Here is a 27895-nt window from a genome sequence, read left to right on the forward strand (position 1 = left end):
GATAACTTCATGACAGAGCTGGCGAGGGAGCCAATGAGGGAAGGCACCTTGCTGGGCCTGGTATTTGTAAACAAGGAAGGACTTGTGGGTAATATGGTGATTGGAGGCTGTCTTGGACAGAGTGATCATGAAATGATAGAGTCTTTGATTCTTTGAGGGGGAAGGAAGGAAGGAAGGTTGGCAGAACTGCTACCTTGAACTTGTGGAGGGCAGACTCTGGTCTGTTTTGGAGACTGGTTGAAAGAGGCTCTTAGGAGACAGTCCTGAAAGGCAAAGGAATGGAGGAAGGCTGGAAATCTGAAGACAGGAGCTTTGTCTGAAACTTGAGAGGAAAAAAAAGCCTATGACCTTCAGAAGAAGGGTCAGGCAACTCAGGAGAACTACAAGGATGTGAGGTTATGCAGGGAAAAACTTACATGGGCCAAAGCCCAACTAGGACTTTATCTGGCTACTGCTATAAAAGACAATAACAAATGTTTCTATAAATACATCAGCAACAAAAGGGGGTTAAGGAGAATCTCCATCTTTTATGGGATGCAGAGGGAAACATAGTGACAAAGAATGAGGAAAAGACTGAAGTAATTAATGCCTTCTTTGCCTCAAAGACCAGCTGTTCTTGGAGTGCCCGGCCCCCTGAGCTGGCAAACAGGGCCATGGAGCAGAATGAAGCACCCTTAATCCAAGGGGAAATAGTTAGTGACCTGCTACACTACATAGATGGGCACAAGTCTAAGGGACTCTGAATAAGGGTGCTGAGGGAGCTGTCAGAAGATCTCACCAAGCCACTTACAACCATTTACCAACATTCCTGGCTAACCAGGGAGGTCCCAGTGGACTGGAAAGTAGCAAAGGGGATGCACATCTACAATAAGGACTGGAAGGAAGATGTGGGGAACTACAGAACTGTCAGTCTGATCTCAATGCTGAGGAAGGTTGTAGAACAGATCGTCCTGAGTGCCATCATGAGGCACATACAGGACAATCAGGTGATCAGGTGCAGTCAGCATGGATTTAGGGAAGACAGGTCCTGCTTGATCTAACCAAATCGCCTTCTATGACAAGGTGACCTGCTTACTGGATGACAGAAAGGCTGTGGATGTTGTTTATCTGGACTTTAGTAAAGCTTCTGACACTGTTTTCCACAGCCTTCTCATGATTTGGATGTGCATAATCTTTGCTGAGTAAAAACCTGGCTTAAGTGCTGCACCCAAAGAGTGATGGTGAATGGATTTAAAGTTTATTCTACAAGAAACAGAATGGAATAAAAGTAAAAAGGGAGTAGGATGATTAAGAAAATTGCCACCAGCACTTTAAGATCTCCCTCCTCCATCCTTCCTTTCTTCCCGGGCCCAGCTCACTGCTCCTGATATCTCTACCTCCTCCCTGCTCAACTGCTCGGGGGGGGGCAGGGAATGGGGGATGTGGTCAGTCTCTCACAGATGGGCTCTGCCACTTCTCTCTGCTCAGATGAGGATGACTCCTTGCATTCTTCCCCTGCTCCAATGCGGGGTTCCTCCCCCGGGACACAGTCCTTGACAAACTTCTCTGGTGTGGGTTGTTCCCAACAGCTGCGGCTTCTGCCAATACAGGGTACCTCACATGGGACACAGTCCTTGGTGAATATCTCTGGCGTGGATTCTTTGCCACGGTTGCAGTTTCTGCAGTTATAGGATCCTTCTCTCGGGACAAGGCCTCTTCTGGACTTAAGTTTGATGAGCTACTTTGTCATGGGTTCCTCCCCATAGTTACAGCTGTGAAGATTGGGTCCCTCCCTCAGGACACAGCCTACTCTGACCATAGTTTTAATGAAGAGAATCATTGCCCCTGGCTCGGGATCTGTGATGAAGTGATTGGATTCTTCCCACAGGACACGGCCTCCTCTGGCCATAGTTACTGTCCCTGGCTTGGGGCCTTTAATGAAGTGAATCGCTGCCTCTGGTCCAGGGCCAGCTTTAGCAACATGAATCTCTGCCCCGATACAGGATCCTTATCAAAATGAGTCTCTACCACTGATGCGGGGTCTTTAAAGAAATGAAAATAAATCTCAGCTTCACCAGTCCTCTCTGTAGAATGCAGGGGAGTCTCTGCTCCAGCACACCTCCTCCTCTCTTTCATCACTGACCTTGGAGTCTGCATGGTTGTTTCTCTCACTGTTCCTACTCCTTGCACCACCACCAGCCAAAAGAAGAAGAAGGAACAGGAAGAAGAAGGAGGAAGAAGCCTCCTCTTCCTACTTCTTCTTAAAAAGTGATTGTGGAGGCGTCTAATTGGCTCAGCCCCAGAAGTGGGTCTGGCTCAGAGCTGGGAAGAGTTTCAAGCAACTACTTACAGGAGCCATCTTTCACAGCCCCTTCCCCCTTACTATAAATGGCTGTCATGTCAAACCATGACATAAGGATATGGGCTGGGATGACTGGATAATAGCCCCTGTGCAGTACGAAGCTTATCACTGCGAAGACCTTTGTGAGTTCCCCCTGCACTCGCATCTGGAGCCCACCAACTACGCAGTGATCCAAACACTGATGAACTTGATGGACCCAGAATCGACTACCTCGACTTGCTGTGTGCCAACCAGGCTGAGCCCTATTAGCATTCTTTTCATTGACTCTGCAAACGACGTGGTCTACAAGCAGTACAAGGACATGGTGGTGGAGTCGTGTGGCTGTGTAGGTAGTGGAGTCGTGTAGGTAGCAGAACGGTTGCTCACGTGAATATGTTCTGAAAGATTGTTATGACACCTTGAATGCAACCTCTCCTCAAACAAGGTTAACTAGATTTCTTACCTCTAGGGTAAGTATGTTTACAAGAATGTAGCAACAAACCCTTTGCTTCTACATCTCTCTCCCGTGTGGGCATGTTTCAGCAGTACTGGGATGCTGTCATGCACACATATAAGGCTGTAGTGGTTTTGCCTGGGCCAGGTTTTTTGGTAGCAGAGGGGCTACGGGGGTGGCTTCTTTAAACAAAAAGAGTTGGCAGAAGCTTCCCGTGTAGCTCACAGGATTAGGGCCAGTCAATTCTAAGCTGGACCCTGAACTGACCACAACCCCCATCCCCTGCACAGCTGAGGGGGAAAGAAGGGGGGTCCCGGGAAGAGGGAGGGCTGGGGGGAGGTGTTTTTAAGACAATTTTATTTCTCCTCTCCTTGCTCTTATTGTTTCTTTAATAAATCAAACCTTTTTCTCCCTAAGTTTGAGTCTGTTTTGCCTGTGACACTAATATTGCCAAGTGATCTCTGTCCTTATCCTCAACTCACAAACCACTTGTTATATTTTTCTCCTTCTCTCCTGTCCAATTTAGGAGGGGGAGTGATTTTATGACTGAGTGGACATCGGGCTAAATCACCACACTGTATTAGAGGCTGAAGTGAGCTTAACAAATGGACACATGGAAAAAACACCCCATTGTGACTGGTCCAGAGGCCCCTTGTATTCTTGGCATAGATTACGTCAGGAGAGGGTGCATGTTAGAGCTCCAGTATGAATTAGAGTCAAAAGTAGCCAAGTGGTATGCTATGACTGACATCGCCAATGCATTGTTCTCAATTCCTTTGGCAGCAGAGTGCAGGCCACAGTTTGCCTTCACATGGAGAGGTGTCCAATATACCTGGAACTGATTGCCCCAGGGGTGGAAACATAGTCTTACCATTTGTCATGGTCTAATCCAAACTGTGCTGGAAACGGGTGATGTCCCTGAACATTTACAGTACATCAATGACATAATTGTATGGGGCAACAAGGCAAGAAGAAGTATTTGAGAAAGGGAAAAGAATAAAGATTCTTCTAAAAGCTGGTTTTACTGTAAAAAGGAGCAAGGTAAAGGGACCTGCACAAGGAGATATTCCATACCATATGTCAGCTCAGTAATATAAACTGGGGGAGAGGAGCCGGAAGGGGGGGGGGGGGGGGGGGGGGGCAAGATTCATTTTTGGCCTTCCAAAAGTAACCGTTATGCATACCAAAGCCCTGCTTCTCAGGAGGTGGCCGGACATCGCTGCTGATGGGAAGTAGAGTGTAACATCTTTATCTGTTAACGTGGGGAAGAGGCCATGCTTGTGTCATTACAGATCAAGGTCCCCGATGGATTCCGGCAAAACGGATCAAGCCACATCAACAGAAAGGACTTAACTGTAAGACCAATGGAAAAAACAATCTTGAGGAAAGAACCAAGTGATCCACCCTCAATCCATCACTCTATTAAAATGTAAACCCTCGCAACTGTGGCACCACGTACGCTGCTATAAATTCCTCCAGCTATCTGTATTGCATTTAAAAGAATTGAAGAACTTAACAAGACGACCAATGGGAATTTGAAAGCAAAAATGGTGTATTTTCTACGGATGAAGAGATACTTCCATCTTACAGATAATGCTCACAGATCAGCATGCTAAAGGATCTGAAGAAAAGTCCAGAACTGCATCAGGAAAAAGAAATATCAGTGGAGCTACCAAGAACTCATCCCTTCCTGCCAGTGTGTGTCCCTCCTAGCAACACATATCAGATTATTTTGAGTTTATGGATTTCTGTATTGTATTGTTCAGAGATGTAGCTGTTATTGACCTTTTGTTGTAAACTCATGGCCATGGGTAAAAATATTTATGTTTTCTTCATGTACCTTTAATTTTGAAATGTGTTGCTAAAGGCTGGCTGGTTCAAAAAAGAAAAAGGGGGGAACTGTAGGCTTGGACCAGCCAGCTTGAATAAAGATGGTAGGGATAAGTTAATGCAGCTGGCAAGCTACTTCAGAAACAGGTGCTGCAAGTTAATCAATTGGGCCCTGGGTGATCTCATGGGCAGAAGCATCATATAAGGAGGTAGCTAGCAAAGGAAGGGTGGCTTTGAGTTAACTCTGGTGGTTGTACTGCATTGCCTGTGTACGTCTCTGCATGTGCATTACTTAGACTCTCTACGTCTTCGAGTGAATATTGCCTGTACTACTACAACAGGTGCCCACCACACCGCTCTATCCCCCACCGCTCTATCCTCAGCAAGCCAGGGAAGGGGAGAAAATAAGATGGGAGTCTTGTGGGTTGAGATAAAAGCAGTTTAATAAAGAAGCAGCAAAGCCGCGCGCGCGGGAAGCAAAGCAAAAGCAGATAAAGCTGTTACTCTCTACTTCCCATCAGCAGCGATGTCCGGCCACCTCCCAAGAAGCAGGGCTTCAGTATGCGTAGTGGTTGCTTTTGGAAGGCCAGAAATGAATCTCGCCTCCCCTTCCTGCTCCTCTCCCCCAGTTTATATTACTGAGCTGACGTCATATGGTATGGAATATCTCCTTGGTCAGCCTGGGTCAGCTGTCCTGGCCATGGTCCCTCCCAAGATCGTGCCCACCCACAGCTATTGGTGAAGGTGGGGGAAGGAATGCTGGAGGGACAGCCCTGATGCTGTGCGAGCAGTAGTCATAATATTGATATCAACAGTAAGCACAGCACTGCAGGAGCTGCTGTGGAAAATCACTACCGTCCCAGACCCACTACAGCTGGATAGTCATGGGTGGAATGGCATGTGGGCAAATATGGGCAGGTATCTAGAGAACTTCTCACCTCCAACGGTCTGGAACTTCACCCTGGAACAGCTACATGACCCTGATAGAGTGATAGGGTACTTGAAAAGAAAATGCTATGGCTATACCAGAGAGACACAACTGACCGCACGGTGCTGGGCCCTGGCTAGTATCTACCAAATGCTACTCAACATTAGACAGCACCCTCAGGGGGAAGAGGAGAAAAATAGGCCGACAGGCACTGCAGCTACCCCAGTCCCAATGACATGCACTGTGGCTACTCAGACGTCAGCAACAGGTAGCATGGCTACTCAAACCCTGGTGACAGGCACTGCAGTCAAATCAGGAAAACAACCTCTGCCAGTATCAGTTGCCCCTGTAGAGAAGAAGAAATGTTGCACGTGAAAGTCAACTCGCTTAGAAAGGGAAGAAACTCCACTTACAAAGGAGGAGGAGGAAGAAACTTATGCAGGACCATCACAAGAAGAGGAGGAGAAAGAGATGGAAGTTATGAACGAGATGATTACCACTTGATCCCTATCCTTGAGACATATGACTTAAGTCTCTTTTTTTATTCCTCCCAAATACCAAGAAGAGAGCCTTTTCATCGACCTGTCTTTCTGTTCTATTAAAATCCACAGTCCTGAGATCAACAGCTCTCCCCCTGCCAAAAGTTTCCAGTTTAAAACACAAGTTAACCAAATTTTCAAAGTTCCTGAAAAGTTTCCAGATGTCAAACACTTCCCACTTCAGCGTATCTGTGATACTGACAGTACGAGAGTCCAGGAGCGTTGCTGCTTGTCTGTTTGTAGAGCAACTAAACAATTTCACTTGAGATGTCTTTTAGAAGAATGAGACTTCCACGTATCAGAAGGCTTTTTCCGCAATATTCGAAGCTCTGCTCCCAGAAAACCATCCTTTTCCAATGCAGTGATTTCAAAGATGTATTTTTTCTTCCTTACAGTTGGTGCTCGCTCATCTAAAAAAAAAAAAAGCACATCCAGTTTTAAATGTACATCAAGCACAGTTCAGTATCAGTTATCCAATTCTTCATGGGTTTCCTGAAGTTTGCTCCTCAGCCTAGAAATCTCCTTAATCAGCCCACCAAACAGCAAGAGCAGTTTTTGTCTAAGGGATCAGCTTTGTGCAGGGACCCAGAAGAACTCAGGGAAATTACTTTCTGAGTTTGCCTTGCAGAAATCTCATTTCTTTCACTGGCAGGCATTTTCTAGCTTCAAAGTAGCAATTAGCCAATTGAAAAACAGTCCTTTTCCACAGATGAGCACTCACAGGGCCTATTCACCACTTTTATCCTACTTAAATTACCAAAACATAGCTTCAGGGGTGCCCAGGCCTCATGCTGGCTCCAAACATGAGCAAATTTACCCTTACATGATAAAATAGTGAATTAGTCTTTGAAAGCCAACATCCCACAGAAACTGCCAGGAACAGGAATTGCCTTATTAACGCCACACAATTCACAATTTTTTCAAATTGGGCAGAAAAACACAGGTCCCTTGAAGCTGCGGCTGTGTTTGCCTGCCTGAGCTGATGAGCAGCACTAACGAGGGCTACGGCCGAGCCAACGCCGCAGCAACATTACATTCATGATGCCTTCCAGCAATGAATTGAGAGCCCGAATGTAGCGCTTGTGAGCAAACCATCATCCCTTCCCAGAAGCCATATTCATAATTAAATGGCAAACAAACCCAGTCCTGGTTGGGTTTTCCATCACCATTACATTACTCGCCTGTGTTGCTTCCTGAAGTGCATAACAAAAGTCTCACTAATGTTACTGGAAGCAACATGGGGCTCTCAAACCAGAGAGGCAAGGTGAGCAGTGTTCTTTGGGAACCTGCTTCTTTCTTGGGTGAAAGCAGACACTAGTCCAAATTACAAAAAAAGCTTTGTAACCAGAATGTTGAACTGCAGGTTCTGGGGTCCTTGAAGTTACTCCTTTGGTTAGTCTGTGCTTAGCTGGGGGCTGTCTGTAGGTAGAAGGTTGGTGGTACCTGAAAGCACGAGCTTCAAGCCAGTGCACATACACCAATCCTACGCTGTAACGACTCCTGGCTCTGCAGTGTAGTTCCTTCAAATTCTACCTTGAACAGACCAGGTTGACCCTTTGGCATTAAAAGGTTGGGGTTTGTTTTTTTTCCACAGAGTAGCCCTGTTCTTAGCACATCAAGTGTCTTTAGGCATACTTTACAATAAAATCTATTGTTAGCACTTTCCAGGAGTTAGTTGTGGAAGGAAAGCAAGAGAGAAATTTGAAAGGTTTTTCAACACTCAAGCATGCAAAGACTGGTTTTCAACAATATGTTTCTAAAGTATTTTCCAAATGTTGAATTTGGCTGCCACACAACCATCTAGTTCTGCCTCTAATTTTCCAAGATAAGGGAAGAGGACAAAATCTGCAGCAATGCTATATGATTTAACTTACATTAAAAACAGTTATTTGACTTAAAGTATTTCCCAACATCCTCTCCATGTACAAGCACACTCAGACATCTCTGTCCACACACACACACATGCTCCTTTCTTACCTTGTCCTTTGTCTAAAGCTGGTTATTGTGTTGGCGAGTCCAGTCTCCAGTTTTACACTTCCATTAACACCTTTTCTTTCTGCATCTGAGAGAGTCTTGTGCAAAGAGAGCGTGTATTCATGTGGCATTATAGGAGAGTGTCTGAAAGTTTCCTTAGTTTCCCTGTGGGTTACAGGCTCTTTAGTCTTTTTGGTTTTGAAAGAACCAGTGTCAGTACTGCTTGTGACAGGTTTTTTTTTTTCAAAGCCACCTTGCTGCTAATATTCTGAACCTTTGGAGTCACTGTCCTTACTCCAGAAGGTTTGCTGGGAAGATGTCCTACCTTGCCCTCCGTGGCTGCTGTTCTTGAGAGAACCTTCTTTGATTCATCGTTCTTGGCCAGCAGAGCTCCAGCCTGAACAGCACTGCTTTTAGTCCTGGCCTTTGAGGTGCCAGCAATATATCCATGGCTTGCAGTCCTCAGTGTACCTGCCCGTGAGGAGGGATTCCTCTCTTTTTCTTCTGCTTTTGAAAAACCTAGTTTAGATCCTGGATTACTCTGGCCTGTTTCAGAATTACTCAGCGCTCCAGGAACTAGATACAGACAGTCAAGTCAGAGGCCAAAGCAGTAAAGTGAGAAAATGCAGGGTTTTCATCCTCTGGTCTTCCTCTGAATGCCACTAAAGAAAAAAAATCAGGAAAGGTTCTGAAAGCTTCCCTAAACGAAACTTTCGCTCTGAGTACCGGACGGCGATCACCCCAAGGAAGACGAGAGACCAGCTTGCTGCAAACGCACGAGGTGGCTTTATTTCGGAGCTCCGGGCCGTCTCATACCTCACGCAGGAGACAGAGGAGGCTGACTTGCGGAATCAAACTCTATAACTCAAAGAGTTATAAAGAAGGTATGTTTATTTGGCGCCGGGCGCACGGGGGATCCCTCCACCACAAACGTGCGCACCCAACTCAGCAACTTGCTTGACTTATATTTGTTACAAAGTTACAAAATCATATGATGAGATTATCCGCCTAGACAAAGACACAACCTGTCCCCAATTTTCACATGTAAATTAGGTCTTTTCTTCCTTTCATTTGCGTGATGTCTCCCGGTGATGGCTGGTGATGGTCTTTGGGGCCTTGGGAGATAAAGGCTGATAAGTCCTGAGGCTTTCTCAGCCCTGATCTTGGCCCCGGAGAGGCTTGGCCCCTCGCAGAACCGGTTTCTGCCCTCAAGGAAGTTGGAGGACCCCGGAGGTATTGTGTGAGGAGATAAGCGTGACCTTTTACAGCTTGTGTGAATTTTGTCCTGTCTGAAAAATAAGCTTTATACTATTGCGATAAGTTAGTATAAGGTTTATTAGCACATGTTAGTATAAAGCTCTACATCAGAGGCGACCACGAGGCCCCGGCGGGGAGGGTTTATATAGAGAGGGGAGGAGAGCGGAAAATTCCAGCACATCTGCACATCAATAGTGTGGGGAAGGAGAGTGGAAAATCCCAGCACACCTGCGCAGTTCCATTCAATACAAACCTCAACATGTCCAGACATGCCCAAACGAGCCAAAACCCAAACAAGCCCCAACCCAGGTCACCCTGATAGCGTGGGGGGGGGGGGGGGGGGGGGGGAGTAATGTCCTTAGTTTTATCCTGCAGTTTCTGACGTCATTTTGGTTCAATTTTTTTTTTTCTTTTCATTCCCCACTCCTTTTTGTTAATAATTCTAATGTTAGAATTCATGTTCACGCTCCAGGGTACTTGAGTTGGGCTTATTACCAATCCTATCATCTAACAAAAACAACTAATCTACTAATTATTGTAACAAAGCAAGGCTGGAGACCAGGTTGAACAGTGCGAGCCATCCACGCAGATCCCCAGGGTACGGGCTCCCCAGCCGCCTGTGGGAGCGGCAAACATGCAGTGATTGTAGATGCATTCTGGACCCTTCCAAAAATCCCTAATTAACCCAATCACTAGATTATCTTGCCCATGGGGAGCTTGGTAATTACCGCTGGTTCCTAAGTAGACGTAGCTTAAGAGGATTATCAGTTTTTTTCACTGTCCACTCATTTGGATGTATTTCTGGTGGCGCCTTTTTTACGTGCGAGGCGTGAACCCAGGCGGCTATGCCGTCCACCTTTACTGCCGTGGGAGTGGTCAACAATACCAGGTAAGGCCCTTTCCACCTAGGTTCAAGATTCCCGGATCGATGTTGCCTTACCAGCACTGTGTCCCCGACCTCAAATTGATGAGGAACTGCAACGTCACCTGGAGTATAAGCATCTTTCAATTGTTTCCAAACCTCCTTCCTAACTATTTCCAGCGCCTTCAGTCGGGCTACGAGAGGGAGAGGGGGAACAATATCATCATCAGGATGTGCCCAGCTCCCCAAAGTCTCATTAATGGGCGGGGGCGCCCCATACATAATCTCAAAGGGGGTCAACCCCGTGGGTCCCGGGGTATTTCGCGCACGGAAAAGAGCAAGGGAGAGAAGGGCTGTCCAATCACCCCCGCCGGTCTCTGTAACCAACTTAGTTAAAATCTCCTTTATAGTTCTATTCATCCTTTCTACCTGTCCTGAACTTTGGGGCCGGTAAGCACAATGAAGCTTCCAATCAATCCCCAATTGTTTGGCCAGCCCCTGACTTACCTGGGTGACGAAGGCAGGTCCACTGTCTGACCCAATTACCTTGGGGACTCCGAACCGAGGTAGAATTTCTTCTAAGATTTTCTTGGCCACCACCTGAGCCGTTTCTTTTCTTGTTGGAAAAGCTTCTACCCAACCTGAAAAGGTATCTACAAACACTAACAAATACTTATTACCATATTTGGCAGGCTTCGCCTCAGTGAAATCAATTTCCCAGTAAGAACCGGGGCGGTCCCCCCGCAATCTGGTCCCTTTGGGTCCCTTGCTGGACCCGGCGTTTGTTATCGCACATGCTCGGCAGCTATGAGCCACTTTCTCGGCTAACCTGCGCAATCCTGGTATCGTATATTGTGATTTAGTTGCCAAGACAGTCATTTTCTTCGTAAAGACATGTAGTGTATCCCTAAAACAGCATAAGATTTTATAGCAGCATAAAAATTCTTTTTCAGTCACTCATGTGGCGCCGCACACTCACAAACACTCACAAGCACATTCACACAAAAAGCTCACCTCCAAGGGGTCGTCGTTTCCTGAGGTGTTCGTCGATATCCCGGACGAGCCCCCAAAATGAAAGCTTCCCTATTCGGAACTTTCGCTCTGAGTACCGGACGGCGATCATCCCAAGGAAGACGAGAGACCAGCTTGCTGCAAACGCACGAGGTGGCTTTATTTCAGAGCTCCGGGCCGTCTCATACCTCACGCAGGAGATAGAGGAGGCGACCACGGGGCCCCGGCAGGGAGGGTTTATATAGAGAGGGGAGGAGAGCGGAAAATTCCAGCACATCTGCACATCAATAGTGTGGGGAAGGAGAGTGGAAAATCCCAGCACACCTGCGCAGTTCCATTCAATACAAACCCCAACCATACCGAAACAAACCCCAACATGTCCAGACATGCCCAAACGAGTCAAAACCCAAACAAGCCCCAACCCAGGTCACCCTGATAGCGTGGGGGGGGGGGGAGTAATGTCCTTAGTTTTACCCTGCAGTTTCTGACGCCATTTTGGTTCATTTTTTTTTTTTCTTTTCAGTTCCTCCAGTTTGGCAGAAGAAAACATGAAAGAAATTAAAAACCAAAGTCAGAAAAAAATGGGTTTCGTTTGAGATTAAAACATTTCAAATCTCCTTGTTCAATACTTGTATCCAGTCCCATAGTGGAAACGCTCATGTACTCAGATCTCAGTTCCCCTGACTTCAGGCAACAGCTATAAAGAACTTGTTCTTGAAAAGAGAAAGTTTACCACCTCACTTTCTTCTGTAAAATTGACTGAAAACTTGAAGGAGTCCTGTTTAAATCCAAGGATTTTTTTTTTCCAAGATGGAAGAATGACATAATGCTGCCTCTGTGTTAAAAGGTTTTTTTAAAGTTTTGAATACTTTGCAGTGAAAAAAATTCACACACAGAGACCTGCAGGTGCTCAGAAATCTTTAACAAACCTGAACTCAGGAATTGGAAATGGAATTCCAACAAACCTATTTAATTACTCTCTGATGTCATGCTGTCTAAACTAATTTATCTGCAATATATTTATTTAAAAAAAAATCTTCTTTTCCTTTTTCATGAGCATGAGGTCATACTCTGCCTCATGTGAAACAGCTCCACAGGCTCCAAACTCCAGAAGATGCCTTTGCAAGTGGCACTACTGATGTAGAGCTTTATACTAACATGTGCTAATAAACCTTATACTAACTTATCGCAATAGTATAAAGCTTATTTTTCAGAGAGGACAAAATTCACACAAGCTGTAAAAGGTCACGCTTATCTCCTCACACAATACCTCCGGGGTCCTCCAACTTCCTTGAAGGCAGAAACTGGTTCTGCCAGGAGCCAAGTGATATCTGAAGATCAGAGGTGAGAAAGCCTCAGGACTTATCAGCCCTCATCTCCCAAGGCCCCAAAGAACATCACCGGCCATCACTGGCCATCACCGGGAGACATCACGCAAATGAAAGGAAGAAAAGACCTAATTTACATGCGAAATCGGGGACAGGTTGTGTCTTTGTCTAGGCGGATAATGTTGTCATATGATTTTGTAACTTTGTAACAAATATAAGTCAAGCAAGTTGCCGAGTCAGGCACGCACGTTTGTGGTGGAGCGATCCCCCATGCGCCCGGCGCCGAATAAACATACTCTTTGAGTTATAGAGTTTGATTCCGCAAGTCAATACGACCTCTACCTCAGCCTTTGATGAACTTCACCTTTAAATGGGACCAACTGCAAGATCAATAACCCAGATCCATCACACAGTCCCCTGGACACAGACATGAGAAAATCTAAAGAAAACCAGTTCGGCTCTTTTCCCAGAGACCAGCACCTTCCTTCTGTCCTCTGCTGACTGAATGGGCTGAGCTGGTAATACGGGCACTGAACGGGCTAATTGTAACAGTTCACAAACATGACCTGGCCGTGTCTGCAGGCAGCCTGTTTTGGTCTATTTATTGCTCATGCTTTTGAAGTCACCGGTGACAGGGGGTATGGAGGAGCAGCTTCTGCAGCACAGGTCAGCACTGCACCCTACAGGCAGCTGTTGCTCTGCGGGACACTTGGGCTGCCGTGGAACCCCACAGCCAGCCTTTCCTCCCGGGGCTGCCCTGCTCTTCAAACTATCACAGAAACACAGAATGGTGGGGGTTGGAAGGGACCTTTAGAGATCATCCAGTCCAATACCCCTGCAAAAGCAGATCCCACCTGTTGTCGCCACCGGCAACACCACCAGACCACCCGCACGGATTACTCAGCCCACCCCCGCTGAGGGGACAAGGATCACCACACACTCAGCATTGATGATACTTTATTCCCACCCCTTGTTTACACCATGTGCTTATATCTACTACCACCAGCACCTCCTCTCACTCCATCCCGTGCCCACCTCTTCTGTACCTTCCACCTCTCACATTCCAACCCGAGATCTTCCGGACACCTACCACATCTCCCCCTCCTTATGTTCGATAACTCCAGTGTTCTGTGGCACAGGCTGATACATAACGTGTCTGCCCAGCACACGTGCTAGCTGAGTCAATTGCGGGAAGATATGAACAGGTGCTGGTCGTGTTCCACTTCACTGTTCAATCTCACCAATAGTTGAGTGACTCCATCTTGATCTGCATCACGGCGAGCACTCCGAGGAACATGTCAATCTGCAAGAGAGACTCAGTAGACCATTATACTCATATCTTCTATGCCCCATGCTCTCCCCCTCCCTAAGACGGTTGAGCTGTACTTTTAGAGTAGTGTGAGTGCGTTCAACAATCGCCTGTCCCTGGCTAGTGTGAGGGATACTGTGGCTCAATGCATGGGGATAGCTGGTATGTCCATGACCCCTCCGGGCAGCCTGCTCCACTGTTCTTTTTTTTATAACTCAAATTTTACTAACAAGCATCAGACTTTTATAATCAGCAGCAAAGCCAGCGTGTTTATAGTACTTCTAATTGGTCCTTTCTCTAAAAGCCAACTGTAGTTTTCTGTGATAAGCCTTGTGGTTTCACACGCTGCCTCAGCCTCCTCCTTGCTTGAAATTGTTATCTCGTAGGTCTTTTTGCTTCTTCATTTCTCACAGTCGAGAGCAGCTCAAGGACAATCTGCACATTAGTTTAGCAACTCATGCCTGGTAAGCTGCTTCTTATCCACTGAAAAAAAACCACAGCTGACAAACAAAATTATTATACTTGTGCTAAAAGTAAAATCTCTAGCAGGTCTATGTTTTCCCCTTTGTCCCGCCTCCATTTCCGTCAGGCGCCAACTTTGGTGGATCGTGGGGTGGCTGACTTTTCTCTTTTCTCGGTATCACCCGCCTCAGCGCCGCTCCCGGCACTACTCTCGGTGCTGCTTTCGGTGCCTCTCCCGGCGCTGCTCTCGGCACTACTCTCAGTGCCTCTCTCGGCACTACTCTCGGCGCCTCTCCCGGCGCTACTCTCAGCGCCTCTCCCGGCGCTTCTCCCGGCGCCGCTCTCGGCGCCTCTCCAGGTGCGTCTCCCGGCACCTCTCCCAGCGCCGCTCCTGGCGCTGAGAGGTGCGTCTCCCGGCGCCTCTCCCGGCGCTGCTCTCGGCACTACTCTCGGCGCTGCTCTCGGCGCTGCTCTCGGCGCCTCTCCCGGCGCTTCTCCCGGTGCCTCAGTCAGTATCACTCTCCCCTGTGTTTTCTCCGTTTCCCCTCGCGTACCCAGTGGTACCCATTCTAACATGGGGTCGTGCTTTTCTACTCTGTTCTGATCCTCCAGGGATCTGACCTGGCTGCCTGGGACCAGACAGCTCCGTCATAACAATACACTAGACAGTGTTTTCATGCAAAAATCTTGCATCTTCCAGAACAGACACCCTGCAAACTAAAATTCTATCGGAATTTGAGAAATTGTTAATTTATCAAACTAGAAGTCTATCAGAGTCTATTCCAGTGCTGGAAATTTTCAGGAAAGGTTGAGCAAAGCCAACTTTGCTTGCTGAAGAAAGTGAACATGCACATGGTTTCTCCTTCTCAGAAAAAAAAAAAAAAAAGACCAGTGTGACCTACTTCAGTGTGTGAAGCAGCTGGATGTCATGAGGTGCTGCCTGGCAGGGAAATAGCCCTTGTGAAAGTCTGGCTTTTCTCCCAAAGTTACCTCTCAACATTATCCCATACTATCCCCAAGATTGTTCATTATGAAACTGGCATTTAAATGATGACAAACTCCCTACTCTCTTGCAGTGATGTGATTCTCCCAAGCTCTTTTTACAGAGTACAGAAATCAGTTAGGCCAGAGTGAAGTCTTGTGTGATCATCTATTTCTCATCTTCTTCCTCAAAGCCTATAGAGGCTCTAAGATTCATAAAATCACAGAATAATTTAGGTTGGAAAAGATCTTTAGGATCATCAAGTCCAACCATTAACACAGCACTGCCAAGTCCACCACTGAATCACGTGCCTCAGAACGTCCCTCATCTTCTAAAGATCCCCAGGGATGGGGACTCCTCCACCTCCCTGGGCAGCCTGGGATAGGGCTTGACAATCCTTTTTGTGAAGAAATATTTAAGATTATCCAACCTAAACCTCTCCTGGTGCAAATTGTGACTATTTCTCCTTGTCCTGTCACATCTAACTTGGGAGCAGAGACTGATCTCCACCTCACTGCAACCTCCTGTCAGGGAGTTGCAGAGAGTGCTCCTGTCTCATCTCAGCTTCCTTTTCTCCAGGTCCAACATCCCCATTCCCTCAGCCCCTCCCCAGCACCCTTGTGCTCCAGTCCCTTCCCCAGCTCCGCTACCTGGCTCTGGCCACACTCCAGCCCCTGTGTCCCTCTGGCAGTGAGGGGCCCAACACTGAACACAGCCCTTGAGCTGCAGCCTCCCCAGGGCCCAGCACAGGGGCACAATCCCTGCCCTGCTCCTGCTGCCACCCCAGTGCTGATCCAAGCCAGGATGCCCTTGGCCTTCTTGCCTACCTGGGCATGCTGCCAGCTCATTACTCAGCTGACTGGCAACCAGCATCCCCAGGTCCTTTTCTGTCAGGCAGCTTTACAATCACAAAGTTGTGTGTATGTCTTAAAACACAATTTAAGTCATTTCAAGATGTACTGCTAAGAATGGGAACAAGACAGCAGACATTGACTTGCAGCTTTATCCTGCTCTCTACACTCAAACAGAGTTTTGAAAGTTGTATACTCCACCACAAAAAGCATAAATAAAAACATGCAGCCCTAGTTTTTGCCTCAGAAAAATAATTCAGAGCAACACATGAGAGTAGCAGACCCACTCAGATTCATGGACAACACAATCATCTCTTTGCAGCTTATCAAAAGCCAAAAGAGGCCAACATAGACACATGCACTAAAAGAATCTGTAGAAGCAGAGGACACTTATCCAGAGGACCTCTGCAAGCCATAAATGTGTTTCCAAAAGGAAGTAAAAGAGCTTCCTGACCTCCAGCACTACCCAAGCACCTCCTTGAGGAAATCACTGGGAAGTCCAACAGACACAGACTCACTGAGCCAAGCAGCCAAATGCCCAACTCTGAAGCACCAGGTTTCTGGTCTCACCTGATTTTGTCTTGGGTTTTCTCCTTTTCCTTTCCCAGCATGGTCAGCTCTGCTTGTAGCCCCTCTTGTTGCTCCTCTGCTTTCTTCAGCAGCTGCTCCAGGGGAGCTTTCTCTGTACGAAGCTCTTCAGTTGTTCTTTCACATAAGTTCAGCTTCTCCTGGTCAGAGATCATTGCTCTTTCCATCTCATTCACTTTATCTGACAGAACTTCATTCTCCTGCTCTAGCTACAATCACAGAAGCACAAAGGAAAGGAAATACAGTAAGATTTACTTTGTAGGAGGTTTGGCTTAGACAGAAAAAGGACCATTTCCTATATTTCCATATTAAATCAGTCATACTGTCTGAAGGCAGGAAGTCTGAGCAGAAGCAGCAGCTGGATACAAACACCTGGCAGGATCTCTGGCAGCTCTGCTCACCTGCAGCACAAGTTTTTTCAGTTGTGCTTTATCCCCTGCAAGAGCTTCATTAATGCTGCTCATCTTCACTGTTGCAAGATGTAGATCAGTGATTTCATCAGTCAGCTTATACTGAGCCCCTGTCAACTCTGCTACTGACTGCTCTGCCTGAAAAGACAAAAGAACAACATGACAACAAAGGCAAGAGAATCCCTGACTTCAAGCAGCAACTAAACATCCCCTGTGTGCCTCTGACACTCCCAACTCGTTCCAAATAAGCACGTGGGGAGTAACTACTCCAAAGAGACCGAGCATCACTTACCAAGAACATTTTCACTGCCTTCTACTGCCAGAAACAGCATCTGTGGTGGTCCTACTATCATAACTCAAACAAGTGCTGCCCAGGAAGAAGGTGACTGTACCTTTTCCAGCCCCACTGTAAGCTCCCATTTCTCTTGCTTCAGCAGGTCCCTCTCAAGGCACAATTCCCCCAGCATCTCTCTCACCACTACCCACTCACTCTGTAACAATTAATGTTTTCCTTCAAGTGCAGCCAAGTCCTTCAGTCTATGGGAAGGGCAAAGACAAGCTTTTAAGTAAAAACATTCTCATTTCCAAAGCCAGGAGTACAACCACCTGATCGGGAGGAGGATGTGGATGAGGCCTTCTACAAACAGCTGGGAGCTGCCTCACGATCACAGTCCCTGGTCCTCATGGGGAACTTTAACCACCCTGATATTTGCTGGGATAGCCACACAGCCAAGCACACGCAGTCCAGAAGGTTCCTACAGATTGTTGACGACAACTTCCTGTTGCAGATGATCGAGGAACCAACAAGGCGGGGTGTGCTGCTGGACCTGGTACTGACGAATAGAGGGGGTCTGGTTGGGGATGTGAAGGTTGGAGGCAACCTCGGCTGCAGCGACCATGAGATGGTAGAGTTCAAGATCCTGTGTGGAAGAGGCAGCACACAAAGCAGGACCGTGACCCTGGATTTCAGGCGAGCCGACTTTGGCCTCTTCAAAGATCTACTTGGACAGATCTCATGGGATATGATTCTAGATGGTAGAAGTGCCAATGAGAGCTGGTCAATCTTCAAGCATCACTTCCTCCAAACCCAGGATCAGTGTGTCCCAATGCGCAAGAAAGGAGGAAAAGGAGGTAGGAGGCCTCCATGGATGAGCAAGGATCTGCTGGGACAACTCCAGCAGAAAGCATCCACCTATGAGAGGTGGAAACAGGGGCTGGCTTCTTGGGAAGAGTATAGGTACATTGGCAGGGCATGCAGAGGTGCAATTAGGAAGGCTAGAGCCCTTCTAGTATTAAATTTAGCCAGGGATGTTAAGGACAGCAATAAGGCATTTTTCAAGTACATCAGCAGCAGAAGGATGGTGAGGGGCAATGTGGGTCCGCTGCTAAATGCTGAGGGTGCCCTGGTGTCTGAGGATGCAGAGAAGGCCGAAGTACTGAATGCCTTCTTTGCTTCAGTTGACCCTCGGGAAGCCCAGTCTGGCAAGGATAACATGATGGCCAGGACAGCAGAGGACTTGCCCTGGGTCTCTCTTACTCTTATTTTCATTGTGCCTGATTTCTCATGCATGTTCTTCTCTCTGGAGAGCGACTTCACCAAGGAGGCCTAGTTTTGCTTAGTTATGCTAACTTATGAATTTTAATAAAATAAAAAGAATAACTATTCAAAAATAAGACTTGCCCTGGGTGGAAGAGGAAGAGGTTAAAGACTTGTTGGCCAAGCTTAAGGCTCATAAGTCAATGGGTCCTGATGGGATGCATCCTAGAGTGCTGAGGGAGCTGGCTGATGTGATTGCTAAGCCTCTCTCCATCATTTTTGAACAATCATAGAGGACAGGCGAGGTGCCTGAGGACTGGAGAAAGGCCAATGTCACGTCAATTTTCAAAAAGGGAAAAAAGGATGACCCAGGAAACTACAGCCTGGTCAGTCTCACCTCCATCCCTGGAAAAGTGATGGAACAACTCATCCTGAATGTTATCACTGAACATATGAAGGATAAGATGGTTAACAGGGGGAGTCAACATGGCTTCACCAAGGGGAAATCCTGTTTGACCAAGCTGATAGCCTTCTATGAGTGCATAACCGGCTGGCTAGATGAGGGGAGAGCAGTGGAAGTCATCTACCTTGACTTCAGCAAGGCTTTTGACACTGTCTCCCATAACATCCTCATCAAAAAGCTCAGGAAGTGTGGGTTAGATGAGTGGATGGTGAGGTGGATTGAGAGCTGGCTGAATGACAGAGCCCAGAGGGTGGTGATCAATGGCACAGAATTGAGTTGGAGGCCTGTGGCCAGTGGAGTTCCACAGGGGCCAGTCTTGTTCAATGTTTTCATCAACGACCTGGATGAGGGGACAGAGTGTACCCTTAGCAAGTTCGCTGATGACACCAAACTGGGAGGACTGACTGATTCCCCAGAAGGCTGTGCTGCCATTCAGAGGGATCTCGACTGGCTTGAGAGTTGGGCAGAGAGGAACCTCATGAGGTTCAACAAGGACAAGTGCAGAGTCCTGCATCTGGGAAGGAAAAACCCCACACACCAGTACAGGCTGGGGGTCGAACTGCTGAAGAGCAGCTCTGCAGAGAGAGACCTGGGAGTCCTGATTGATAATAAGCTAAATATGATCCAGTAATGTGCCCTCGTGGCCAAGAAGGCCAATGGCATCCTGGGATGCATCAAGAAGAGTGTGGCCAGCAGGTCGAGGGAGGTTCTTCTCCCCCTCTACTCTGCCCTGGTGAGACCTCATCTGGAGTACTGTGTCCAGTTCTGGGCTCCTCAGCTCAAGAGGGACAGGGAAGTGCTGGAGAGAGTCCAGCGCAGGGTCACCAAGATGATCAAGGGTATAGAATATCTTTCATATGAGGAAAGACTGCGGGAACTGGGTCTGTTTAGTCTGGAGAAAAGGAGATTGAGGGGAGATCTTATTAACATTTATAAATATCTAAAGGGTGGGTGTCAGGAGGTTGGGACATCCCTCTTTTCTATAGTAGAGAGTAACAGGACAAGGGGTAATGGGATGAAGCTGGAACACAAAAAGTTCCACTTAAACATAAGAAAAAACTATTTCACCATGAGAGTGACGGAGCAGTGGAACAGGCTGCCTGTTGCCGCCACCGGCAACACCACCAGGCCGCCCGCACGGATTACTCAGCCCACCCCCGCTGAGGGGACAAGGATCACCACACACTCAGCATTGATGATACTTTATTCCCACCCCTTGTTTACACCATGTACTTATATCTGCTACCACCAGCACTTCCTCTCACTCCATCCCGTGCCCAGTGCCCACCTCTTCTGTACCTTCCACTTCTCATGTTACAACCCAAGATCTTCTGGACGCCTACCACAGCTGCCCAGGGGAGTTGTGCAGTCTCCTTCCTTGGAGGTCTTCAAGACCTGCCTGGACATGTTCCTATGCAACCTGATCTAGGTGAACCTGCTTCTGCAGGGGGGTTGGACTAGATGATCTCTAAAGGTCCCTTCCAACCCCTACCATTCTATGATTCTATGATAATATGTCCCAGACATGGCAGTTTGAATTATTTCCAACAGCCTTCTATTTACACCAAAATATAAGAATATATAAAGAATGTTGAATTTCCTGATGAGAGCTGCATTATTCTTGTCATTGATGTAGGTGAAACTGGTCACTGACAAAGTAAAACAAGCTTCCAGAGATCACAGAACATTTCCAAAACATTCAGGTACTCTCAACAGCTTCTTGACCATTAGTTCTCTCCCTTTTGATTTATTGGATACTGAAATCAGACCTTGGAAAATCTTGTAAGACAGACTTTTTAAGTCCAGATTAATATTCCCACAATTATTCTTGCCTTCAGCGGTGAAACAATGAAAAAGACTGCAATCTGAGGAGATGTGTATCAATTTCCAATCCAATAATCACAGGATCACAGGATGATTCAGGCTGGCAGGGACTCCAGGAGGCCTCAGAGCAGCTGGGGTCAATTATGGGATCAAAGTTGCTCAAGGTTCTATCCAGTTGGGTCTTTCAAATTTCCAGGGACAGAATCTGCACAGCCTGCCTGAACAACCTGTTCTGCTCCACAATTGCCTTCACAGTTCATTTGTTTCTCCTTAAATACAGCCTGAATCTTTCGTGTTTCAGCTTATGCCTGTCATCAACTACTTTGGTCAGGTTTGGAATCACTCTTGTAAAGGGCTGCAATGGAAGTACAAGGAGGCAGCTCTGCTGTACGTCAGCAGCAGCCAGACCTGATCACCTGACCCTTCACCATTCTCTGCCACTCATAATGAGAGTACAAAATTCATTCTTTCATGGTGGGCCTCCTCAAGTCCATCAATCCCCAGCCCTGCCCAGAGGAAGCTTCAACACTCACAGGAGTTCCCAGTCACAACGCACTCTCTCCATGATTTCCTGCTGCTCCACCTTTTCCCCCTGGGCTGAATCTTCCTTCAGCTGCAGCTCCATGTTACTGTGATGCAGACGAGAGGCTTCTTGCTCCATTACTTCAAGCTGTTGCTTTAGCTCTTCCCTGTTTTTCTCGAGGTTTGCACAGTCACTGCAGAGACAAGGCTCAGTTAGAAGAATGAAGAAGTCTGAAGAGTCACAGATCCCATTTTCATCATTCCAGGTGGTGTTACTGGGAGCATGGTGAGGAAGAACTTGCTCTTCCCCTCACAAGGTAACTGAAGAGAGCAAGAGAAAGGAAAACAGGCTTTTGCCCTCATTCAGTGAGTAGCAGTGGCTAGTGTCATGGTTTAAACCCAGCTGATCATCACCAAACCACATAGCCACTCACTCCTCCCTGCCTTGGCAGGATGGTGAGGAGAATCAGGAGGAAAAGGACAATTTAACAGAATAACACGAGAACAAAGTCATAATGAACACAAAGGTGAGTTTTTTGCCCGTAACACCTCTGAATGCCCAGACCTGGAAGCAGATTGCCACTAGAACACAAAAGGAGGAGGAAACACTCACCTTTGGAGTGTCTCTACCGGAGACTGGAGGTGCTGACAGTGGTTGCTGGACATTTTGCATTCCTCTTCCAGTTGCTCAAACTTTTGCTGCAGCTTCCTGCTCTCCTCTTTCTGCTGTCTGTGCTGGTGCAGCAGGCAATTAATAGAGTCCTACTGGGCAGAAAGCTCTTCTTTTAGGGCCTGCAAGGAATGGGTAGGGAAAGAGCACAAATAAGCAATAAGGAGCAGGGAACATGGAGCCAGATAGCTGGGAGAAGAAGAAAGCAGAGACATAGCTCACCTTAAGACAAAAGCTGTGATGAGTGGGTGGAGATCAAGGAGAGAAAAGCAGCAGAAAAGAGAGCTGGTGAGACTGGCAAGGCAATACAGTACCAAGAGTGGGATGGCTAGAAACTGGCCAAGTAAATGGAAAAGCTTCAAGCTAAGTGAGGCATTAGCAGCTGAGCCTGTGGCTAGTGATGAAGACAAGCAGAAATTCTCACCTGTGTTGCCCCTCGCCTCCTTGCCAGCGCTTCCTGAACCAATACAAAGGCTTGTTCTGCATCAACAGAGCTCAGAGAAGAGAGGATGTTGCCAGATTCTGCACACTGGGAAGGGTCAGTGCAGAGAATGCTGACTGCACTGTCACTGTCATCTAGCACCACCTGAAAGCCACATCAAACTGTTACTCTTTGATCATTCTACTTGGTTTTCTTTATCTATTTCTCCTTTTTTTCCCCACTTCACCCTAGAGTCATTAAAAACTCCATTCTCTCATTTCTTCAGTCAGCCAAATTTTGTCCCTGTCACCACAAGTACTCCAGGGATTTCTGAATACAGCTAGTAGAAACAAGAAGAAACAAGTGTGAAGCAGCTGGAGGCTCAGTTTCTTGAAGGTCTCAGGAAAGATTTTGGTCTCCTTCAGCTTCTTAGAGCCACGTACATAAGCACCAGATCAACACTGGAAATCGTAGTGAAAGGAAACATTTGATTCTGCTTATGGAAGAAGGAGGCTGATGAATGCTGGAAACAGCAAAGTAAAAGCTAATGTTTATAATTATTAGTACAAGAAGATAAAAATAACTACATGAGGGGAAAGAACTGACTTTGTGATAGGCTGTGTAAAAAATCTGATGATTAAACCACCTTCCACAGAGTGAAGTTTAGGACTAAGTTAAGTTACCCCTAAACAGAGCAATTCTGATTCTGGGGAGCCAATGGTCAGGGAATAGAAAGTGAAGGAGCAGAGTTGGCAAGTGTGTTGATTGAGTCAGTGACCTTTTAAAAAAATCTGAAGAACAACAGAATTGTTGCTCAGGGAGGGTGGGGGAAGCCTCCAAGCAACAAGGGAATAGTCAATCAGCCAACTCAGAAAGCACAGTCCAAGAGAGATCTTAGCAGGATGGTGAAGGCACTTCTAGCAACTCAGATGAAGTCTCATAGGACAGTCAGCTCAGAAGTTAGAACAGGTTTTATGTCAGAAAAGTGGTATAAAAATTAAACAGCCAGTAGCAGTTAAAACAGAGAGCATATAACATACACATCAACTCCCTGGCCTAGTCTGTAGCTTTGCTAGAGTATTTCTAAATGAAATCTACAGGAGTGTGGTCCCAACTCTGCACTTACCTCAGTTATATTTTTTCTCAGCTTTTGGAGGAAAAGATTCTCTTCCTTGGCACTTTTAGTCAATGAAGCTTCATGCTCTTTCTCTAACCAACTTTATTCCTGAAATCAGAACAAGAAAAGGGTGGGCAAGGAAGAGCTGCTCCCCTCCTCCATTCCCATCCTCAGTGGCATGATCATGCTGGTAAGTCTCAGCCCCAGTGATTCCAGGATATTCCTTTCCACATCTATTCAATTTCTTCTTTCCCAAAATTAAGATGACCAACAGCTAGTTTGTGTCACTTGCTATGAACCTGTCAATTCAAAGGAACTTTGATCCCTGGAGTCTCAAAGTCCCAGGCAATCCCCCTGAGGAGGACACCTGAATTGTCTGCACCTGGACTGATCCCACATGTGCTAAACACACAAGGAATATTTTGGCAATGTGCCTGATGTTCCCATACTGTTAGCATCTTTACCACACCTCTTGAGGAAGCCACACTTCTCTGTGCTAAGGCTAAAGAGCAAACACTGGGCAATCTCCCAGATAAAGGTAAGACATACTAGAATATCCATAGTGTCATTAAATGTTTTCACGGTCTTCTCCTTCTCCTCGTTCTGCTTCTGAGACTGTATCAGAAAGGCCAAGAGCTCCATCACCCTGGAAAGAGAAGGCCCATGTGCCATTCCAAAAGCACAGCACACCATCAGCTGTTACAGAGCCAAGAAGCTCCCAGAAGCATAGCAGAAAAAGTTCAACCCAGGAAATGCAGCAAAGGCAGCATTCATCTCTACAGGTTAATATGCCTGAGTTACAAAATGGCACTTCTTGCCCCAAAGGCCTTCTGCACTCAGTCTTGCAAGGAACTGTCAGTACCACACTGCTCATGATGGCCCTGGGCAAATTTCTCCTAGCTCCTTTAGCACAGCCCTGGGTAGACAGAGCTCTCTTACAGTCTCCATTTCTCACCAAGAATGCCTTAACAGCAAAACCGTCTTTCTAGTCTTGTCTTACTCAGGAGAGCTCCTGTCAGTCAGATGTTTTTTTCTATCCATTCTGTGGAAAGCTGCCACGAAGTTTTCGGCTCTTGGCCTGAAAAACCCAGACTCGAAGTCTGAAAACCAGGCTCAAAGCCTGAAACCAGGCTTGAAGCCTGAAAAATGAACCAGACTCGAAGTCTGCAAACCAGGCTCGAAGCCTGAAACCAGACTCAAAGCCTGAAAAATGAACCAGACTCTAAGTCTGAAAAACCCAGGCTCGAAGCCTGAAAAACCAGCTCCAAGCCTACTTCATGCGGCGATCAACCCAGGGTCCGATTCTCAGCTGGGTGGGAAGAAATCAGTCCTACTCAATGTGAGTGATAGCAGAAATCTTTATTAAGAGCAAGCTCTAACTTATATACACAGCAGCTTCAAAGCTAGCTCAGCAACAGCAGCTAATAGATTACATTCTCATGTTCATCCTACTTGTGGTTTCTGCGATAAGCAAGCTCCCTCACATTTTCCCATCTTGTTTTTCTCCGAAGTTGTTTTCCATCTTAAGCTGTTAGCTCGTTAGCTGAAAACAGCCCGACCTTGAGGGAGCAGAAAGCGGCCTGCTGTCTGCGCTGACTACGTGACAGCAACTGCTTTAACCATGGCTCTGACTCTGGTCTTGATTGTGCATTAAATTCATATAACTAGAACTCAGATTGCCTTGCCCCATCAGGCCTAACATTATACCCTGGGATCCATGTCCATTCTCCCTTAACCATTCCTCCACAGAAGGCAACCTTCAACTAGGGACAGAAACAAGGCTATGCAGGATGGGTGCATTTTAAATGTGAATACAGCACATCTACAGATCCCAGAAGCTGCCACAAAAGAAAACATTTGTCACAGCAAAGTTTAAAACACATTTACCTGTCCTGAAGCTCCTTCTTCTCCAGGTCCCCCTCCACTTGTGTTTCCCCTCACAAGGCTTCTGGCTCTCTTCCTGTTGCACTTCCTGCCAGGCTCCATCCCTCAGGGCAGCACTTCCCAGAGCCACACACTGCCAGAGCTGCACCCTAGAGCTCAGGCTGGAGCAGCTCACCAGGATCGACCCAGAGAGCCTCATCTGCTCTGCCTTCAGCTCTGCCAAATCTCTGAAGAAGAGTAAAGACAGAGATAATGCTCACACCACCATCTTTGTCAGCTGACTCCCTTCTGAAGCATGTAATTGCGCAAAAGGAAAAGCTGTCAGGAAAGGTGACATCTTCCTTGTCATTCGTCTGACACCTTGGGATCAGGACACACCTTGACAGCTGAGTAGTGACTCTACTGGACAGTTGAGGAAGAAGTCTGTTTTCTCCACAGACATAAGAAAGAAAGGTAAGGGCAGCCATAAGGTTTCAAGGACCTTCAATTACTCTCATTAATTGTTGCTCCTGTTCTGTCTTAACTGACATGCCCTAATTATCATCAATAGGTGTAAGGAATTATACCAAGGTCCCCAGCTTTTGTACCTAGGGGATCAACTTTAAGCCACCATGTGGGCTGCTATGAGACTCATGACATCTTCAATAGCAACAAAAAAAGCACAAATAGGAGGTCTTCAAGACCCGCCTGGACATGTTCCTATGCGACCTGATCTAGGTGAATCTGCTTCTGCAGGAGGGTTGGACTAGATGATCTCTAAAGGTCCCTTCCAACTCCTACCATTCTATGATTCTATGAAATAACACGAGAAAGAAATAGTAGGTTGTGCAGATTCTACACATTAAGGAAAGCCTATAATGAAATCAGATAAATGGCTGACAGTAATCCAGCAGAAGAATGGACTCCTATGGCTACACTATTTGTGTTTTTGTAGCAGGCAACTGTGAGAAAGGAACCTCAGAAAGTCCAAGAACACCACGACAAGAAAAAGAGGTATCAAACTAAGAAAAATAAACTGGATAAATGCAGGAACAGGGCAGAGAAGCTATTTGTTCTCTCAACAGCATTGGTGCAGGAAGAAGAGGATATAAGCTCATCTGAATAAACACAAAATGAAAATGAGAAGGAAAAAAAATTATATTCACAAATGATCTCAATATCAGGAGCAGCGATTTCATAGAATCATAGAATGGTAGGGTTGGAAGGGAGATTTTCTTCATTCTGTTAAAGGGACTGCTCTACATGCTTCATGTATAGCTTTGGTGAGCCTCTTCCACCGTGCCCACATGTACCCGTGTCTGTGTTACTGTGCCCAAACACCCCCCTGTGCAAGGCCTCTGCTTAGGGCCTTTGCAGTGCTCGTAGCCCCAGCCCCTCAGTTTTCTCTGAACACCAGCATCAAACAAAAGGAACCCCAAAACAGCCTAAAGCATGCTGAGTGGCACCGCTTCAGACTGCCCAAGGAGAAATCACATCTCTAGACACAAGGGGAGTAACGTGGAAGCTCCAGACGCAGTGGCCAAGGGAGGTTGTGTGTGTGGGAAGGGCCTCACTCAGTGGCACTCTTCATCTCCAGGAAGAGGCAGTGGAAGGAGACTGCCTGCTGCCACAGGCCCAGCAGCCGGATCCCTTCACCCCTCACGTGGCTGTCATAAAGCTAAAGATGCAAAGACAAAAAGGTCTCTGTACAAGTCTTCCAGACAGGAGAGAGCACAACCACCATCAGCAGGGCTCTCTAATAACAATCCCAACAGGGGCACTGATGACTGAAGAGACACTGCAGAAGTGTCCTCAGGACACCTGACAGATGACTTCCAAGAAGGGAACATTCCTTCCTTGCTGAGGTGAGGGAGCACTGGAAGGGGCTGCCCAGATGGGCTGTGGAGTCTCCTTTTCTGGGGACATTCAAACTCAGCTGGGACGAGTTCCTGCGTGACCTACTCTAGGTGGTCCTGCTTTAGCAGAGGGGTTGCACTGGATGAGCTTTCCAGGTCTCTTCCAACCCTTAAGATTCTAAGATTCACTCTTCTCCTGCAGAAGGGGCTGTCAGCAAAGCAAATTGATCCAAATTCATCACCTCACCTTGCAGAGGTGGCTGACAGTCTTGGTGAAGGAAGACAAAAACAAGCCCCTCCAAGACCAGTGTCAGATTTGCTTACAACAGGCTACTGGGAAAGGAGGCTCTTCTTCTGTTGGCTACTCTGAATCTGCAAACACACAGACCTTTATTGCTGTAGACAGAGATTTGGGAACTACTGAACAGATGAGCCTTCCTGTGTGACTGCCCTTCAGTGCCCAACAAACAGCATTTGCCTTTAAGACCAAGAACTATGGTCACAGCAGGTGACATCT

At 46.9% G+C, this 27895-nt stretch overlaps 2 protein-coding genes across 13 annotated transcripts in view; both read right to left on the reverse strand.

Annotated features, from left to right (window-relative positions):
- Positions 1-6039: 6039 nt before the first annotated feature.
- Positions 6040-8748, reverse strand: LOC104561646 (growth/differentiation factor 5). Its single transcript, XM_010207388.2, is given in 4 exon segments — positions 6040-6347; positions 6350-6481; positions 8049-8062; positions 8064-8748. Coding segments are annotated over 4 exon segments (567 nt in total). The 5' UTR covers positions 8177-8748.
- Positions 8749-9691: 943 nt separating this feature from the next.
- The window catches only part of LOC133628614 (protein NYNRIN-like), a 28702-nt gene continuing 10498 nt past the window's right edge, over positions 9692-27895 (reverse strand). For 9 of the 12 annotated variants that reach the window (XM_062017007.1, XM_062017004.1, XM_062017005.1 and 6 more), the window contains 12 exons: positions 25547-25770; positions 24209-24305; positions 23669-23767; positions 22546-22707; positions 22065-22243; positions 21463-21645; positions 17097-17243; positions 16678-16904; positions 13594-13806; positions 11650-11701; positions 11179-11313; positions 9692-11071 (listed from right to left, as the gene is read on the reverse strand). In XM_062017007.1, the coding sequence (XP_061872991.1) occupies positions 10027-11071; positions 11179-11313; positions 11650-11669 (1200 nt within the window). In that variant the 5' untranslated portion in view covers positions 11670-11701; positions 13594-13806; positions 16678-16904; ... (5 more) ...; positions 24209-24305; positions 25547-25770 and the 3' untranslated portion in view covers positions 9692-10026. The other 3 variants (XM_062017013.1, XM_062017012.1, XR_009820765.1) reach the window with 3 other exon arrangements.

This window comes from Colius striatus, chromosome W, assembly GCF_028858725.1.
Source record: "Colius striatus isolate bColStr4 chromosome W, bColStr4.1.hap1, whole genome shotgun sequence".
Classification (NCBI taxonomy): domain Eukaryota; kingdom Metazoa; phylum Chordata; class Aves; order Coliiformes; family Coliidae; genus Colius; species Colius striatus.